The sequence below is a fragment of the Stegodyphus dumicola genome, chromosome 9 (assembly GCF_044657685.1).
Source record: "Stegodyphus dumicola isolate Sdum_Otavi_A_Nest chromosome 9, ASM4465768v1".
NCBI lineage: Eukaryota > Metazoa > Arthropoda > Arachnida > Araneae > Eresidae > Stegodyphus > Stegodyphus dumicola.
This window is the reverse complement of record NC_140776.1, coordinates 47,157,496-47,177,367: the sequence shown is the minus strand read 5'-3', so window position 1 is coordinate 47,177,367 and position 19,872 is coordinate 47,157,496. Positions and strand designations below refer to the sequence as shown.

General features: G+C 30.6%; 1 protein-coding gene across 3 annotated transcripts in view; it reads left to right on the top strand.

Moving 5' to 3' along the window:
- Positions 1–19,872, top strand: part of LOC118192654 (uncharacterized) — a 74,073-nt gene that overhangs the window by 42,715 nt on the left and 11,486 nt on the right. For all 3 annotated transcript variants that reach the window (XM_035363654.2, XM_035363655.2, XM_035363656.2), the window contains one exon: positions 6,543–7,939. In XM_035363654.2, coding sequence (XP_035219545.1) covers positions 6,543–7,939 — 1,397 coding nt within the window. The remainder of the gene's footprint in view (positions 1–6,542; positions 7,940–19,872) is intronic.

The following is a 19,872-nucleotide window of genomic DNA, read 5'->3' as shown; positions in this document are numbered from 1 at the left end:
ATTCATTATCTTTTCTACCATGAATTGCACTTTTATGAATTTTCATGTATTCAGTATTTATACTTATACTGTGATATATATATATCTTAAGCTTATACTGTCTCCAAGCTTATACTGTGATAGGTTTTCGTAAGAATCTTGAACTATTGATAGTGTTGATTCCACAATATCTAATGTATGTGATGCATTCAGTAAAGTGTAGAAATCTAATTTCAAATCCAACTGATATGCTTGTGACATGGGAAGTTTTCTTTGAAGGGAAATGTATTATGCTAAATGATGTATGTTGTAGTGAATGGTAAAGTTTCAGTAAAATATTTAGGAAGTAGGAAGAGATAGATTCAGTTATCTTGGAAATAAATGAAATTATTACATCTCTGTGTGTAAACTGAATTTATGGTCTATATAGAGAGGATTTGGAATATAGCTATTTTTGAATAAATGAAGTTTTATGTTTGCATTGTAGAGACATTAGTTTTTTTTGATGCAAGAGATATGAAAAATGAGCAATGCACTTGCCGGAACTTGAACCTGGACCTCTTGAATATGCACCAAGTGTGCTTCCGTTACACCATGAAGGTATGCAGAAAGAAGGGATAAATTCCTCTATTAAAGAGCAACTGGGGACTCGGGGACCCAGTTGCCAAATCCTGGTGGTGATGAATTATTGACCACCACCGTTTCTATTTGGGCACCAGGGTTTTGGTCTTAGTTTTTTTTTTTTTTTTTTTTTTTTTTTTTTTTTTTTTAATGCAGGAGATATGCAGAATGAGCAATGCTCTCACAGGAACTTGAACCTCTTGAATGAGTCACAAGTGTGCTACCATTACACCACGAGGGCATGTGGAAAGCAGGGAGAAATTACTTTATGGCATTTAACTGGTAAAACTAAGATCATTTCAACACAGAAATGTTTTCTTTTCAGAATTTTGTAATATCTATTAATTATCCAACTAATTAATGCCAGATAATTTATTATAGAGCTGCTAAGAATTGAATGTGAAGTCATTATTAGGATGTATGTGTGATTCACATAAATTTGAAAATTTTCAATTCAGTGATTACCAAAGTCATGGAAAGCAATGCATTTTGTAAACCCTTGCTGTAAATTACCATTTCCTTATTCATTTTATTGTAATTGTGTGATTTACCTTAGTTTTATTGAATGATCTGTTAAAATATCAAGAAAGAATGCAAAGCTTTTCAGGTTGACATGCGTCTAAAGTAATTGTGATACTCCTCACCAGAAATTTTAAATGAATACCTGTAGTTTCAGTCAGCTTTCACTTTGAAGTGTTTGTTCCATTAATGTTAAGTTCAAATTTTTTTTTTGTGATCAACGTGTATTTTGATATTATGATTGGACATAAGGCATAAATGTATATAATCCTAACTTGGAATGCTATTACATATTGATTACATCCTAATCTAGATTGCTATTACATATAATGACTTTATCTTTTTTTTTTTTTTTTTTTTTTTTTTGTTATTAGACCATGAAGCATACTTCTAACTTTAAATATTTTACTATTATTGCCTGTACTTGATTATTATCAAATTAAAGGAAAAAGTTGCCAGCTGTATTCTCATAACTTAAGGAATGAATTATATGCTGAGTAAAACTCTCAGATCATGTTACTTTATCATCATTTATATTGATTGACTTATTCAGTTGCTGCAGATGTTAACAAATTACTTCATGATTGGTGACGTTGCTTTTTTGAAAATCATATGTTTACATTTACCTTTTTTCTATTATGAAAAACTTGTGAACTTAAATGTTACTGCTTTCATTGGATGAAAAATACATTATGGAAAAATGGTTGTGTTGCCTATCTAGCTGACATTATTTTAATATATTTTAGTTTGCATATTATTTGTGTTTGTTTGAGTAAATGCTTATGTATATATGAGTAAATGTTTCTCATTAAAAAAATAGTTTAAATTTTTGATCATGTTTAACACTGCAAAGTTACAAGTTTATGTCAGCTTAAACTTGAATCTAAGTTGTAATTTAAGAATAATTTAAATTATTTTATATTTAAACTGGAATTAAAATGTGTTATTAAACTGGAACTTGGAGAAATCAGATAGCAAGACTTTTTTGTGTGTTTGTTTTGTTCATGGGTGTATGTATATCTGTTTTAAACATATGTATTAAAAGTTAAATTTTATTTTGTTTTTACCATGGATAAGATGGAAGAGAGAAAGATGAATGTAAAGTTTTTTATTTCTCATTTGTAATGGAAGTCGCCTGAAATAATTTTAAGAATTCACTGAGTCAAGTAATGAGATTTTTTTCCCCTTGAGGTTCAAGCTGAGATATGCATTATGTTATATTTCATATGTTTATGTAAGTGTTCATGAAGTGTACAATGTGTTTCACAAGAAGTACCTACTTACCTGTTTTGTTTGGGGAAATATTGTAAAAAAATAGGTTTCTAGAATACAGTTTGAATTCAAATACTTTCTGAGGAAGCATTAAATTTTATTGTTTAAACAGAAACCCCTTAAAGTTAAATTTACTGTTATATAATATAAACTTAAGAAGTGGATAGTTTTGAAATGAAAAGGTTATCAAAATAATTTTTTAGACATTTTTATTATGAAACTATTGTAATTTAAGAATTTTTAATTTATGCGATACTATTCTATTGTAAAAATGGGAAGGAATTTTTGCAGATTTGACAAAGTGTATAAGTGTATCATAGCTATTTAAAATGTGCTAAGATTTATTTTCTGTATGTAAAGTTCTTTTTAAGCTTCGTTTCATATATATATATATATATACACATATATGTTTGTAAGATAAATATGTATGTATGTTTATATATGTAAGATAAAAAACATGTAAATCAAAATTATAATTTTAAACTAACAGTAAAATATTAATTCTCCCTCTCTATTCTAAAAATCGAAATAACTTCTCTGCATTGCGTCATTTCTAGATCTTCTCTTTTCTTTCTTTTTTGCACGGCTTGCGAAGTGCTGATGACATAATAATTGGGAACTGAAGCTATCATTGTAAACCAAAACTTTTCTCTTTGCGTGCTTCCATCTTGCATAACTATGCACTTCAGCTTCTGTCTGTGCTGTGCTTAGACGCAATTTCGCTATGCTGCTTCCTATTACAATAATATCAATAATGTAAATGTTCTTGAACAGGCACGGCTAGGGTGCGAAGTGATCTGTGGCCACATATGTCAATTGGAAATAAAAATAGAATTAAAATTGCCTGGACTGCCAAGTTTTCTTTATGAAATCAACACATTAGCTTATGACGCAATCAGAATACTTCCTCTTCAATATAGGATAACTATGCTTCAACAGTGTTCCGACTTTTCCCTTACTTTTATTATATCATATCATATATATAATTTTAGCATCTTCCTGGGATGGTTCAATCTACTTCTAAATTATTAATCTAAGTTTTTGATATATATATTTAGAGAGAGAGTGTGAGAGAGAAGAAGGCAAGAGGTAAAAACATGTTGGATGATTGTGGAATTTTTGCATTATTTTCAATGTTAATGTTCAATGCAGTTATAACCAAGAATAGTCTCTGAGAATATATAAAAAAAAAGTATGATAAGCTCAATTGTAGTTTTTTGATTTGCTAGGGAGATAACAATATTCATTCTGTTCAGATATTGAAATTACTTGTAAAGATCGGTCTTAATATTTTTGGTTTTATTTTTAGCATAAACATCTGTCTATATATATCCTGTTGTCAATGAGAAATTTGTCAGAAATTCTGTTCAAAGCAGTGTTCTTCAAGTCAGACTGCAGGGAGTGTTCTTTCTTCAGTTTTAAGTGTAGGTCACTAAGTTAGTAGTAGTGTCACTAAGTAGTAGTGTCACTAAGTTACACTTTAAGGAGTGTAGTGGCACTCCTTAAAGTGTAACTTAGTGATTCAGAAGTCAAACAACAAAAATCAGCGCTATATTTTCAAATGTTCACAGGACTAGTTTCGATGGTTTTACCTAACCACCATCCTCAGCTGCAAAAGCGCAAATGAACGCGATAGGATATAATGAATAGATAAGAAAGCCTGGACAGAAAATAATCTAGTGGCGCCATCTGTCAATGAAACCAGAACTAAAACATAACTTCTTTAAAGGCTGAAGGCAATCTTTGCTTTCCTGTAGTGTGCTTTTTTTTAACCTTTTGCAGTAACTATGATGGCAAAACAATAATATTTTGTTATATTGTATGGTCTTTCTAAATTACTATTTTCCCCCTGTTCTAATTTTTGCTGTATTTTCTGTTTGGCAGTTAAAATCATTTGACAGTTTAAAGTCTGAGAGAAAATCACCCTGTATTAACTTTTTCCTAAGATTTCACCGTAATGTATTATTTGCTTCATAATACAGTTTTATGTGACATCATTAATATTTGATTTTTCACTTTATAAGTGGACTGTTCAAATGGTAGTTCTAAAACGACACTGGGTATAATCAAATTCTTTATTCACAAGTAATCATCATAGGCCTAAGCACAACTAACCCACTATTTCACGAGCCGAGGCCATGACACTTTGTGTGATTTTGGAGACATATCGAAGCACATTTATCATGGAGCAGAATCACTTCTTCTGTGAGCAGCCCAGGCTATTTGCTTTTGATGATCGTGCATAGGCTACAAAGTGTCTCGCAATACCCAACATTGTTAATGTATTTTCCATGCTCAAGGAATTTGATGAGTATCGGACATGGAAAAAAGATGGTAGACATTACTGTGCCTACTTAGGGCGCAGCTTTGAATTTTTTTGGGAGAAGTGATAACGCGTGCTTCCACTGCATACTGTTCCACTTTGTCTCCGGCTTGAAGTGATGGAACCAGCTCTTGTCATTGGCAGCAATCTGCTCTAGGACAGATAATCTTCATGGTACTGGAACAGCTGTTGCACTGCTAGCCCCATATGCAGTTCCTTTTGTGGTTCGCTAAGCTTCTTTGAAGCCCACTGCGCACACACCTTCCGGTAACCCATCCTGTCTTGCACAATTTTTCACACTGTTTCAATGTTGGCCCTCACCATTACTATTAAAATTTGCATTGAGGCATGCCGATTACTTTCCATCAGGTCATTCACTTTTGTGATAAGTTCAGTGGTGTGATTAGTGTGTGTGCCTGGCCTGGTCTTGGGTCATCATTCAAACAGTCACAACATTCCACTTTCTCACTGATTTCTCAGACGCACAGTCTCCTCCTTCCGGTAACCCATCCTGTCATGCACAATTGTTTACACTGTTTCAATATTAATCCTTAACATTACTGTTAAAATTTGCATTGAGGTATGCCAATTACGTTCCATAAGGTCATTCACTTTTGTGATAAGTTCGGTGGTGTGATTAGTGTGTGTGTGTGCCTGGCCTGGTTTTGGGTCATCACTCAAACAGTCACAACATTCCACTTTCTCACTGATTTGTCAGATGCACAGTCTGCCCCTTACAATGGCGATGAGTATCAGCCAGTTTAGCCCCTTCTGCTGTCAGACATTTGATAATATCTCGCTGCTCTTCAGTCATCAAATTCTGCAATGGGAACACCATGATGTCCTCACACACGCTGTTACGTCAATTGGATGGAACATACAACTGCCTGCTTCTCTCCTGTGTCTTGTGTGGGTGCCCATGCATGTGCTAAACCATGTGGCACTACATTCACATCACTAGATGTCTCACTACATTATCTCAAAGCAGCATATTCAAATTACAGCCGATTTGGTTGTTACAATGTTTCATACCTTTTCATTTGAACACCCCTCATATTTGCTGGGTGTGATGCTGTGTATTCTTTAAAATAAATTCATTCAGTTTTTTATATAACAAATTTTGAAAAATAACTTTTTTATATTGATAAAGATAATTATGGGGATCAGTGTAATAAATGCTATTTGTAGGCTGAATATTTTTTCTTTTAGTAAATAATAGCTTCAGGTAAATTGTAAAGACAAAGAAGCTGCACTATTTTGTTAATTTCATCAATGTTTTATCCACTGAAGACTCTTTTGCTATTTTTTTTTTAATAATATGAGACAGTATTGTCATATTTTTTAATATAGAGAATTGTAAATTTATCTTTTCTAAAATGAAGCATAGAATTTTAAATGCATTCAAATAGCTTGTATTTTTTGTATAGTTACGTTTTTAGGTGCAAAAGAAAAATTGGTATATATATATATATTTTCTTTGTTGATTCAGATTATTAAAAGGAAAAGTGATATGTAAGATTATTAAAATTGTTATAAAGAATAAATATATTTGAAAAAATTATTTTTTAGTTTTGGCATTTTTCTTCCCTTTTTCTTTTTTCTTTTTTTGATTAGATTACCTTAATCTAATGCACTGCATGTTAATCTTACGTTTGGTAGTTCTTAAGCGTTCTGAATTTGTGTGCTTTGCTTCCTTTTAAATATCAGAAAGCCAAGAGATTATCTGAAAGCAGTTTTATATCTCTTTATTTATATATTTATTAGAAGCCTAAAAAATGAAATAAAAAAATTGAGTTTTATAGCTTAATTTGTAAATGTTTCTTTTTAGCCATCTCCCATTGAAACATCTACATCACCAGCCCAAACAAAGCCAAAGGCAGTTGACACTTCTGTAGGTCAACCAATACCAAGGCTGGAACCTGGAGAACTGAAAAGAAAAGTTTCTCAGTCAGAACCTAAAAATGAAGTTCCAGAAAAAATTACTCGAGTTGAAGGTAAAACTATACCAACTGTTTCCAGCAGTTCTCCAAAACCTGCCGCCAATAATCAGGAGTCTGAAACACAGGCATCTTCGCCATCAACACCAGTACCAGTGGATGTACCTAATAAAACTGCTAAGCATACAGAAACTCCAGTGCAAAGAATTTCTGTCACTGATGCTGCTTTCAGGTCAGGAATTACATCTGCTACTAAGCAACCATATACACAGAGTGCCTCTTTCTTACCACCTGAACCGATACCTCAGAAAGCAACTCAACATATTCCTCAGATGCCAGCAACTTCTTTTTCTGTTACTGTTCCTCCACCAACAGCTACCTTAACTCAGCCAGCTGCACCATATTATACAGCAGTAGCTCCTGACACTCAGCATTATCCAAATATACAACAACCTCCCCCTCAAATATATCCACCACGTCCTATGCAGTTCCAGCATCCTCCTCCTCCTGTTACGCCAACTGCTCCACCTCCATTGCGTCAGCCGCCACCACAGTTTGGTGAACTTCCTCACCAGTATCCTCCTAATTTACCCCCAACTGGAATTCCTCCACCTTTTAATTCTCAGTTTCCTCCTCCAAGGCACCAACCGCCACCTAATATTTTAAATAATCCCCCCCCTGCTCCAATGCCAGGAATTACACAACATCCTCCTCCAAATCATCCTCCACCAAATCGTCCTCAAGGTATGCCACCGGTGCAAGGTATGATAAGAACTGGACCACCACCTCCACCTGGAGTAGGACCTCGTACTCCAATGGGTCCACGTCCACCTCTAGGATCAAGGACACCTTTAGGACCTCCTCATAATCCTCTTGGGCCTCCACGTATGATGCCAGATAATCCTTTTGGCCCAAGACCTGGTTCTGAAATGTACAATCCTCATCATGAGCACAGGGGTGGTCGTCCAACACCGGAACATATGCCTCATAATCAAGACTTTGGACCTAGAGGTCATTATGATAATGACAATTCTGGTTTTCAGAAGAGACGTATGGAACCTGAGTTTGATACTTCTTATTCTGAATATGATCCTAATTTCAGAAGGCACCATCAACAAAATCAGTTTGGGCAAGATTTTGAAAGGCCATCACCACAACCTAGAAGGTACACCTTAGAACATCAGCCACACAGAAAGCTTGAGAGAGGTCCACCTCCATCTATGATTAGCAATATGTCACAGCAACAAGGAGCTCCAACAGGCATACCACCTGTAAGAATAACGGGGAGGTACTAGATAGTTTATTTTTCATTCAAATTACTTTCATAGTTTCATTAAAAAAGCGAAAACAGTTTTTCTTTTGATGTAATGTAATTTTTTAAAACTTAAATTACAATATACAATTGATATTTATTATTTGAAATATATTTTATAATTTCAACCTTTAAAGAGAAAAAAAAAAAGTTTAGTTTGCAGGCATAAGCCTTAAAGTAGTGCATTAATTTTACTTGTTTAAATATTAATTATTTAGAATAAATTTTATTAGAAAGAAACTTTTTTAAAAATTGTATAACAGCACTCTACTCTTAATTTTTATACGGTGTAATATTTGTGCATATTACATTGGTAATTGATGAATGAACATAAGGTATTGTAATATAATCATTTGTATAATTTCAAAATTTATATAATTTTAATTGCTAGCTAAAGTTTACATTGCCTGTAGTTGCCTCAGATTTTCAAATGTACAATATTTGAATTCATTAACAATACATATTAGATTATGTATGTGTGTGCTAATATACATTGTGATTTCTTGATTATTATGCACTTTTCATATTCATATCTATGTAATTTGAATAAACAGATTGTTAAAATATGGTAAGTTTATTATTTTAGGCGTAGCAGTCAATAAAGTAAATGTATAAATAGTGTTGTGTTCACAATTTATCTATGTTTTGTGAATTATGACAATTTAAAAAAAATTAGAAAATATATAAAAAAGTTTAAAAAAAGGAATTTTGTTTTTTTAAAACATGATCTTTCTCTTTCTCCAATAGAATGTTCTGTTTTTTTAGGGATATATATATATATATATATATATATAAGAACTTGGATATATTATCTCAATAGTAATAGATTTTGCAACAGAGTAATACCAGATTCTTTTTTTAGTCATTGTGTACTAATACTTAGTATTCAGAATTGACGAGAAATTTGACATTTTTAAAATCTTAAAAACCTTTAAGAGTCTAAAAATGGCCAGATGTTTTTGAGGTTTTTAACCTTTATTAAATTATTTTGCAATACTTAATAGAAATTAGAATTATGAATATTCTTTTTGTTGAACATTCATTATGCATGTTTTTAAAGTAAATGCCAGAATATATGTGTTAATTTGGCTAATAATCACAACATTTTTGCCATATCTATCAAAAAGAGCAAGACTCATTATAGATATGTCATTCTATGTTTGATAATGCTAAAGTTTTTTTTTTGGGGGGGGTGATATCATGCAGCCTCTGAATCTGAGGTTATTATTATATGTTATAACTGAAGTAACTTTTTCCAACTTACAATTTTATTTAAAAGAATTTAATTATATAAATATTTTTTAAATAATAAACAATTGTAACATTTTTAATGGGAAATTATTTGGAAAGTTGTAATTTAATGAGATATTTATCTGTTTTCAACCATGTTAAAAGGACAGTCGTGTTTGTTTGTGTATTTGATTTATCATGGTTGTGGGATTCTGTCTGTGAATATTAACATTGTGACGTGTATTTCTTATGCATTATTTAATAATGTACTTCTTTTTTAATATTTTTTCATTTGTCTTTTTTGTGCAAACATCTTAGGAATGTCTTTCATGTGTGCGTAACTTGTGTTCTGAAAAAATTATTTTTAAAATTCTTTTTTATTTAATTTAAAAAAGCTATGAAGAGATAAATTTTCATTCTTGTGTGTGTTTTAATTATTATCTGTTTTATCTGTGATGCCTTTGTTTCTGTATATTATGTGTACTAATAACTTCTATGTAAATTTTTTATATGTTAGAAAGAAATCTTTGTATAATGTTTGTTATTAAAAAAAAGCATCTTTCGTACAGAATTTTTTTTTTTTGTGAAAATTTAAAAAAAGTTTGCATATGTGATGAAAGGTAATATCACTGAATTGTTTTTCTGTAAAATATTTTAAATAACTTCAAGAGAAATATGAATTTTATTGTAAATAATTTTATCAGTGATAATTTGTATGAAACTCTGAAATGTATAATTTAAAGGTGTTATGATGTTAGACATTCAGTAATGATTTTAAAACTATGTTTATGAAGTCAGCAAAGTGACGCGTAATAAATTTCCTTATTTCATAACCATCCTAATATTTTTATATGTGTGATTTGTAATAATTTCCTTTTACTTGTGAAGTTTCATTTATCTAATTACATTGGCTTCAAAAGTTAATCTTTCAGTAATAAAATCAACAAAAACGGAAAAAGAAAGCTCTGATTAACTATCAGATGGCACATAGAGGTAGTAAATGGGTTCATGCCCCCTTCCCCTGAAAACAAAGGTTATTGTTTTTGTAAATTTTGTGATAATATCACATTTGGGCCATTAATAAATTGATGTTTAAAGTTATAAACAAACAAACAAAAACTTACATTATTGAGTTATATGATCTCCTGGAAACTTAATCCTTCCCAGTACTTGCCCTTGCTTTCTGTGAGATGATCAACCAGCACAGATGGTAGCAATGGCTGTTCTTCACAAGGGCAGTTTCCAGTTGTCTGAGACTGGCTAAACTTGCAGAGACAGTATGCCGAAGATCATCCCAGAGATTTTTAATGGGAATAATTTTTGGGGGAATACAGAGACCACTCCATCCAATGTGCTTCAGTGTTCCACAGACCACTGTGCTTCAATGTATCTGCCAGTGCTTATTACATACCAGGGTTGGCCAAACTTCATTTCAGTAATAGCCGCACATTTGAATTCAAGAATTTTCGAGAGCCACATCTAGATTTTCTAAAAGCCACAAGTTCATATTTACATCATTATAGAAGTAGTGGAGGAGGTTTTAAATAGAAAGAAATCCCTGATAACTTTTTAAAAAGAGTCTAAACTAATTAATTACTTCCTTTTGGACACTGAATAGTTTACCATATTTCATACATATATTTTATATGCATGAGCCGCACGAATTGCCTGCGAGCTGCACTTTTACCACCCCTGTTATATACCATTCTTTCAGCCATAAAAACATGACTGCCATTAAAAGTTCTATGTAAGTGTTATTTGTATCAGCTTAAAATGTATCACTTTGTATCAGCATTTAAATAAACCGTCTCAAAACCTTCAACAATTGATTAATTAAGTCTATCTTGGCTAGCATTAATGTAGATTATTTACATACTATCATTTGCATCCACAGCAATTTTTAACTACTCAAATTCAACTACACTTTTGGAAATTGCTAATTTGCATTGTGTGCATAACTTTTGAAAGCCAGTGTAATATAGTCACATTGAAACATTCTTGAAATATTTTAGGTAAAATATTTTAGCTGAAGCAACTTTTATTGCATGCGAGAAAGAGTGTGAATTTTATTATACTTTTAATAACCATAGTTATATTTATTATTGCCAGTTTAAACTATTTAATAGGACAATCTTTATTTGTAGATTTTTAATACTATTTATAGTTGACTAAAAATTTTGGTTTTATGAATTTGAGTTTATTGAATGCAGAAACTGAAGCATATTTTTCTTTGAATTTGTTCAAAATTATATACTCCTTTTTTTGATAGAGTATTGCATCCATATGTATTGATACAAATAGAGAATCTTGCGTTACATTTTCATAAATTTCTAATGTTTAAACATCTCTATTTGTAATTAAAAAGTGCAACTTTTCATTGGTCTGAGTTCTTTTTTTTTAAATTTAATCATTTATGAATAGCATTCCTCCTTTCTTTTTAATAACCTGCTTCTAAAAATTTAAATTGTAAAAAATGCCTAAATCTTAGTGTATAACAAATTAAAAAAGTTTTAAATTATATGTGTTGTTTTTAAGAAGTGTTCTAGTTGATATAATTTGTTATAACCATAGCTTTTGCATTAAAATACGGTTATTGTTTATTTTGGGAATAGGAAGTCTATTTAACGCATTTTGAATAGTTATTCCTGTTTTTCCTTGTAAATGAGGATCATATTTCCAAAATATTTGAATTATTGTGCTATATGAATTATTGTGCTATACAAGACTGAACATATCTATCAGTGTTCTTTGTTTTAGCAAATATATTTGGTGAAGTTCTGATATTATTTTTTAATCCTAAATGACACAGCAAATAGAATATACATTCAAGGTTTGTTTATTGTGTATATATATCATTACATTTGTGTTATGTTATTATGTAATTACATGCATTATTTGTTTGTAGTGAAAAGGCACACTTTCCTCAATTTAATGTATTTTTACCTAATAGAGTGAAAGTATGTATGACTTCGGAAATTAAATTTTTATGTATATGCACTTTTTATAGCTTATTGATAAGTTATTGATTAGAAAATTCAGCTTTATAGTAATGACTCATAGTTATCATATGTAAAGTAACCATTAAGGAATGGTTTCTTTATTTTTAGACTGAGATTCTTCTAATATAGTAACATTTATAGATTTTTTTCTTTTCTCCCTCTCTTTTTAAAGCATTTTCTGAATTAATAATTTATTGAAATAGCTTGTGTTAAAGATTTCAGTATTATTTTTTAAGTATTTTTGAATTACTAAACCTACACAAATTAGAAAAAATATAGAATATCTACTGTTTTTATGAATTTTAATATATTACACTTCCGTTTATGTTGTTATTTGTTTCAACTGTAAGGAAGAAGTATTTGAACATAGCATTTCATGTGTGTATGCTTGAAAAATTGTAGATTTGAAAAAGAAGGTTTGAGATTTGAATCATTTAAAGCATGATTTGTAAAATTCAATGTTCTGATTAATTACTAAATATTTAATTTGCAGTTTTGAAAAATATTTTTTAAAAATATAAGACTGCTTTTTTATTGTTATTTTATTTATTTATCTGCTGTAGATTTTTTTATTTCAACTGTTTTGCGAATTTCCCCCTCCCTCCAGTAATGTTAATTGAAAATACTAGACGTTATTATTATTATATCAAAATCTTTATTCACTAAGTAATATATGATATTTTCTATTTGTTTGCTTGTTAATGTATGTTTCTTCATTTTATTTATTTTTGAACAATTTTAGGAAGGGAGATTAAATTTTGTATTCATTTTTAAAATTTAAAAGCTTCTAAATATTTATACCAGTTTTATTCTACACTTTTCAGTTTGTTTCACTTCCATTAGTTAATGCCTGTATGCATTTTAGGTTATAAAAGAATCAATAATTGTAAGATTTCTGTTATCGTGAATTATAGCGAAAATGTTACTGTGATTGTAAAATTATAATTTACTTTGTAGTTTTGACGAACATTTATATTACAGGCAAATAATTTTATAATTTTTACTGTGGTGTTTTCATAACAGAATATAATTAAATTTTTTAGTGAAATGCATTTTTTTAGAGGGGGTGTCTCTCACTCTCCAATATAAAAGGTGAGGTGGTTTCTCCCAAATATATGTTGTATTTTTTATTAATAGCGTATTATTTTCTGTAGTTTTTTAGGCTTGTATCTTGTTTATTTTAGTATGCATTTTAAGTTGAAAAATCTCTTAATAATAATTTTAAAATTATTCAGACACTGAATTTCACGGTCATAATTTTTAAAGATGTAAGAATGCCTATTATACTTCCATCCATTTCTATGTAACATTTTTCTTTATTTTTGTTTTCCTCTGCACTTTTTTTTTTTTACTTATTTTTTTTTACTTATTTGACTCTTTTTTTTTTTTTTTTTTTTTTTACTTATTTACCTCAAACTATTTTGTTTTCTTAAACTTCCTAAAATTTTGTATCACATTTTGTAATGGAAGTTGCAGAACAATCTAAATATGATTTTGACTTTTGTTTTCAGTTTAAATTTATTATTTGTTGGATAATATGGCATTCTTCTAACTCTGTGTATTACATAATCATGGCAATAATTGATAAGTTTTTATATGCATACAAAAATTAAGAATAATCCTATCTTGGAAGTGTACCTAACCATTCAATCAAACCTCTGACTGTGAAGTTAAAAAATATACTATTGGCTAAGCAATGTTGGAGGAAAAACTGAGTACAGTATAGATATACGATGATTGTGCGGCATGTATTGAGAGTTATACATATAAACTGAGAGTATACATTTATATATAAAATATACAACACTGAGTATATGTGTGACCTGGTAATAATCTTTGTATTCTGCAATATTAGATATTCTAGTATGAAAAAAGGATTAGATGTGGCATAAACTTTTTGCCATATTATTATGTGCATAATTAATTCTTGGTGTTTTTGTGAAAGTCTTCTGCATTGCATTATGCATAAGTAAATAGCTTTTGTATGTTTAGCAATTATTTATTTATTTTCTGAACTGGCATTTTATGTTTGTTCAGATTGCAGATTAGTGGTAATATCTGAACCTTAAATTATGTATGAAATGCCAATATTTATGAGGTTTGAAGTCACATACACAGGTAGTGATTGAGAATTGGACAAACATAATTGCATGTAAGCCATGTGCTTCCAATCTTCCACATGTGCATTTATTTTGATATGGCTTTCTATGGCTCACTGGAAGTTTAATTCCATTCAGTTAATGTTGTAATGTAACTACAAACTGCATAGTTTTATGATTACATAATACTATTAAGGTTAGATATCTATCTCAGAATAAGTGTTATGCATCAGTATCTTATAACGGAGATATTCAATACTGGTTAATTTCATGATTTTAGGGTTATTATTTTTAACCTGTAGTTGTAGACTCGAACAGAAACAAAATGCTTGTGGCAAAGACCAGTTGTGCATTGTTGAAATTAAAAGGTTAAGGTGTAGAGACATTAGGTATATTTTTGGCAGCAGGAAAAATGAAAAATAGCAACCACCTTCACCGGGAATTGAACCATAGACCTCTGGAATACCGGCCCAGCATGCAGAACCACTACACCACGAAGGGCACACTAGGAAAGTGAGAGAAATACCTTATATACTCCCCTTTTTAAAGGGCGACTGGGGTTTTTAGGGGACTCAATCGCTAAATTCTGCTTTTGGAGAATCCTCATTCAACACCCTTTTAGTTCGGGTGCCACTGTAGAGACATTAGGTATTTTTGGAAGCAGGCAAGATGAAAAATAGCAACTGCCTTCGCCGGGAGTCGAACCACGGACCTCTGGAATAGCGGCACAGCTTGCAGAACCACTACAACATGAAGGGCACGCTAGGAAAGCTTGAGAAATACCTTATAAAGGTTTCATAAAAGCATTTTGAATCAGTATAAATATTTCTTTGTATTAATTAAATATAATATATATATATATATAATATATTTAGAAATGTTTTCAGTTTTATACATTTAACATACTCAATTTAATTAAAAAGTTAAAGGAAATGATATTTTGAATATTTTTAAGAGCAAAGAAGATGGAAAACTGCTGTTTTATTTGAATTTGATATCCATTCTCTAAAAATGTTTCTATAAGTTGAGCATGTTAATTGCACATTAAGGCTCGAGATTTATTTGTTTGTTTTTGCGTGGCTCTAATTTTTATTAAAGCCTAACACATACACCATACTCATCATCAACAATAGCCACATTAAGGGTTTATTTAGCAAATAATGCCTGCATTTTCATTAATGATGCTAGATTCTATGCTACTTGGATTAATCAGTCTAGGTAAAGAATATGCATATTGGTTATATTTTTGTATCATCTGTGATGATTACAGCCAGTTTATTCATATTTATGCTTATCAGAGAAGATACTTCTGAGTAAGCTTTGTTTGGAAGTGTGTTACTTAGCATAACTTTATAATGCTGAGTAAAGCATAAACTTCCACTGGTGTTTTACTCAGCATTATAAAGTATATAGTATCTATAGTTTGTACATATTTGCATTAGAGTTTTTTGGGGGGGGGGCAGGGAAAGTATTTTCTGTAGGATATAAACACAGTAGTATAATTGCTGATTATTTCTAATTTTGCAGTTTTTAAAATGCAGTGATAGTGTTTCAGAATTAAATAAGTAAAAAGCTGATGATACAAATTATGAGACTGGTCAGATTTTGTAATTTATTACTAAAATTTAATGGGGGACGTTAAATTTCAGTATCGGCCAATAATTGTAAACCGCAGTATTTTTCTCATCTCTGGTATCACTTTTTTTAAGCCAGTAGTTGTAAGTACAAGTTTAATTGCAGAAAGTGATTATTACAACTGTTTCCAAAAGTTCAAAGTTTTTCAAAATGTCATGAATATATGGTATTTTCTTGATTATAATTATAAAACGACTTTCTCACTTTGTACCTTGCTTTGTACCAATATAAATCCAACCCAAAATTAGATGCATTAAAAGCTGGCAGAAATTTTCATATATAATCAATAAGAAAGCCACCTTTCTATATGGATATTTACATCCATAATGCTGAGAGGGTTAATGAAGTACCTTTCGTATTTAAGCCTGATGAAATCATAGAATTTTTATTAAATGTGCTGTATTGTCTGCTTTCTATAGCTGTTAGTGGTTCACCATACAGGAAGTTTGTCAAGATTTCAAATAGTTACTTTTTGCTCTTAGTTACATCATTAAAGATCCATATTAATTAAAATGGCTCTGTGTACTTTAAAAGCTGAAATCTTTAGACGTTTGAAAGGAATAGCATGTAAAATATGTCATTGCCCCAATTGGTATAGTGGTTAGCAGTCATAGGCTGGTCATAGGCTGATCAGTACTTGTGTCATTCGAACCACAATGGTTTGGTTTGATAAAACCAGATAAAAAACAGACAGCCTTCATTATTCTTGTTTTTCTATGGCTGTTCTTATTTATGTTTACTTTGCTTGAAAATTTTAAAACCATGAATACCAAATATGATTTTAGTAAAGAAGTATGAGAACTGTTAAAAAAAAGGACCGAACTTTGTGCACAATGAATGAGCCAAACATGGTCCTGTGATTGGTTTTTAGCGTTTTAAGGGGCCAGAAGTTCAGTTGCCGAAGATCCAAGAACTGAATGACCTTCCATGTTGACAGACAACCAGTATTTCCAGAGTTCACTATAAATTTGTACCACATGGTTAGACAGTAGACAAGGAAGTCTACGAAAGAATTCTAACATGGCTGAGAGATGTTGTATGTAGAAAGAGACCTGTATTGTGAGGGGGGCTCAGCAATGGATGTTGCATCATGATAATGCTGCAGCTCATGCTCCTTGTTACCAGTTAATGTGTAGTTTGGCAATCATCAGCTTCTTGCCAGATTAAAATGATATAGAGAGCACAGTTTGTATCAGTATTCTGTGGCTTTATTTGTTGCTGATAAATGTCTGCATTAGCTGCCTATGCTGATTTTCTTTTATAATCAAGCATATGCAGTATAGAATATGTTGCTCACATTTTTACAGTAACTTTTATGGTCAACATTTACAAATGAGAATGTTCATGCTTAATTATATGAATAAATATCAAACATTTTCTCAAAATTGATTATATTTTGTATGAAGAACATTTGAGTAATGAATTTTATGGCTATCAAACGTGTTAAAAATGGTTAATACATTTTTTATTATACTACATTATTTTTACTTATTTACTGTTAAAAATTTATCTTTCTTTTCATGTAAGCTATTTTCATGAATCATTCAACATTTTATGTAATGTTTAAGATTTTGTTTCTTAAATTTTTGTAGTAAAATTCATTATTATTACTTTTTTGAATCAAAATCAGATATAGTTGGGAAGTATTCCAATTAATCAGAAGTAATTATGTTTCCCTCACAATATTAAAATAAAAATCTGCATGGGAATAATTTTTATTTATATGCTAAAAAGAAAAGTGTAAAATAGTTGTGCTAAAATCTCATATGATATTAATTAGGTTTTGAGGATAAATATATATTTGCAAAGCTTGTGAAAGACTTTTGGTAACTTTTATGTAGATATATGCTTAGGTACAGAGTTCCTATTCACCTAAAAAATTCTGAAAAGTCAGTGAAAATTTAAACTTTTTCCAGCGTATTTCAGTCGGGGGAAAATCAAAAACTTTTTCCAGAAAAATCTGGAAAATAAAAGTATAGATCAGTCTTCTCAAGTAATGAAGTGCATTTATTGTAATATGCAGTGAAACCTCATTCCATGAATGTTATATTTCCTGATGGCCATTCATCATCCAGTATGTTTGTAAACTGAAGGTTTTTTTCCACATACGAATTAAAGTAAAATGGAAAATCCGTTCCTGAACCTCGGATGATTGCTCATTTAAACTTTACAATAGTATTTTACTCACAAATTCATAACGCAAAACCAAGGGAAATCATTAAGACAAAAAGTCTGATGTGACTTCATTGTATGGCTTATTAAATTACACACATTTTTTGCTGCACTTAGACATATTTCTTTGAATTATCTAATTGATTCCTCAAGGAAAGTTGAAAATGTCATCAAAAACTTCAAATTTTAAAATTAAATATCCCAGTTAATTTTTTCCATATCTCAGTTAAACTTCTTATAACTTTATTTTTTCATAATGAGTACAATCAAAAGTCGTTAATTCGGACACCCATAATCCGGACCTCAAAACTAAAAACTTCCTGCGCATGCGCCGCGTTGACACATGCGCATAGGCATTTACGCGTGTGCGTAAGACCTCTTACGACTGTGCATATGCGTGTGCACAAGTGCAGAATACATTTTCACGTGCACATTTAATGTATAACGGATGGTATAAGCTAAAATTATCTAATTATCTGTTTCAGTTAATGTTGATGATTGCATTGTTCCTTAATTTTCGAATTGGATCCGCCTTATTATTTTTTGCAGACTGTAAGAGCAATACTATAAAAGTAAACTTGAACTTTTGATTATGTTAAATAGAATTTCCGATTCTGGAGCTCCCAAAGGATCTTACAAAACGAAAGTATGTTTCGGTGTCCATCAAACAAAAAGTGGAATTGCTGCAAAAAAATGAAATGACATGAAGACATGAAGAATGTGAAAAAAGACATGAAGAATGTGACAGAGAGGTTAGTGAAAACGGAAAAATTTCGATTGACAAGTTAGTCGGTATTCTCGGCACAGCAATTAACGGGACTTGAACAGTGGAACTTTGTAACTGAACAAAAAATTATGTCTGTTTATAGAATTAAAGAGAAAGTATTATCACATAAAACGAAGCAACTTAAACAACTTACATTGAAAGAAATGTTTAATAAAGTAAACAAATAAATATTAAGCTTTTTTTGTAAATTTTGATACCCTTTAGATCATAATTGTTCTTTATTTCATAAATTACGGTTTCATATTTTTAATTTTAGAATTTCTGCATGCCATCTTACGTGATTTAAACTGATGATCTATAATCCGGAAAAATCGATAATCCGGAATTGCCGAAGTCCTGACGAGTCCGGATTAACAACTTTTGACTGTATTAAACTTTCCTAGATATAAGTATAGAAAGTGAGATATTGCATTAAAAGTTAGATTTTTTTTATTTGTTCAAAATTATTATTATTATTTTAAAATTTCACATTGCTGAAACATGAATATTGTTACGATTTAAGACTCTAGCAAGCGATACAAAAATAAAGGCTAGGTAAGGGGGGTGGATATATATGTTTGGTACTGACGATTGAAATAAAAAATGTACACAACTAGATGTTATAGCAGTCCCATATACAAAATTTGAACATTCTTCAGCTAATTGCTTTTGAGTTATGCAAGATACGTACGTATTGGATTTTTCTCACATTGGATTTTTTTCATGATGTACATATTTATGTCTGTACAGACATCATGAAAAAATTCAATTTGAATACATTTAATACATTAAGTTTGGGATCCGTTTTGGAAATTCAATCCATTTTGTAATTTACAATCCATTTTGGAAAAAGGAGTCCTTTAATTTCTTCATATGTATAGACATCATGAATAATACTCAAAATGATTATCCCTGTACAAAAATGGTACCTGGAATTTTTTGCGATTAACTATACTTCCTACAAGGAAGTGAAAAATATCAACTTGGTGTTCCTAAAATAGTCGAAAA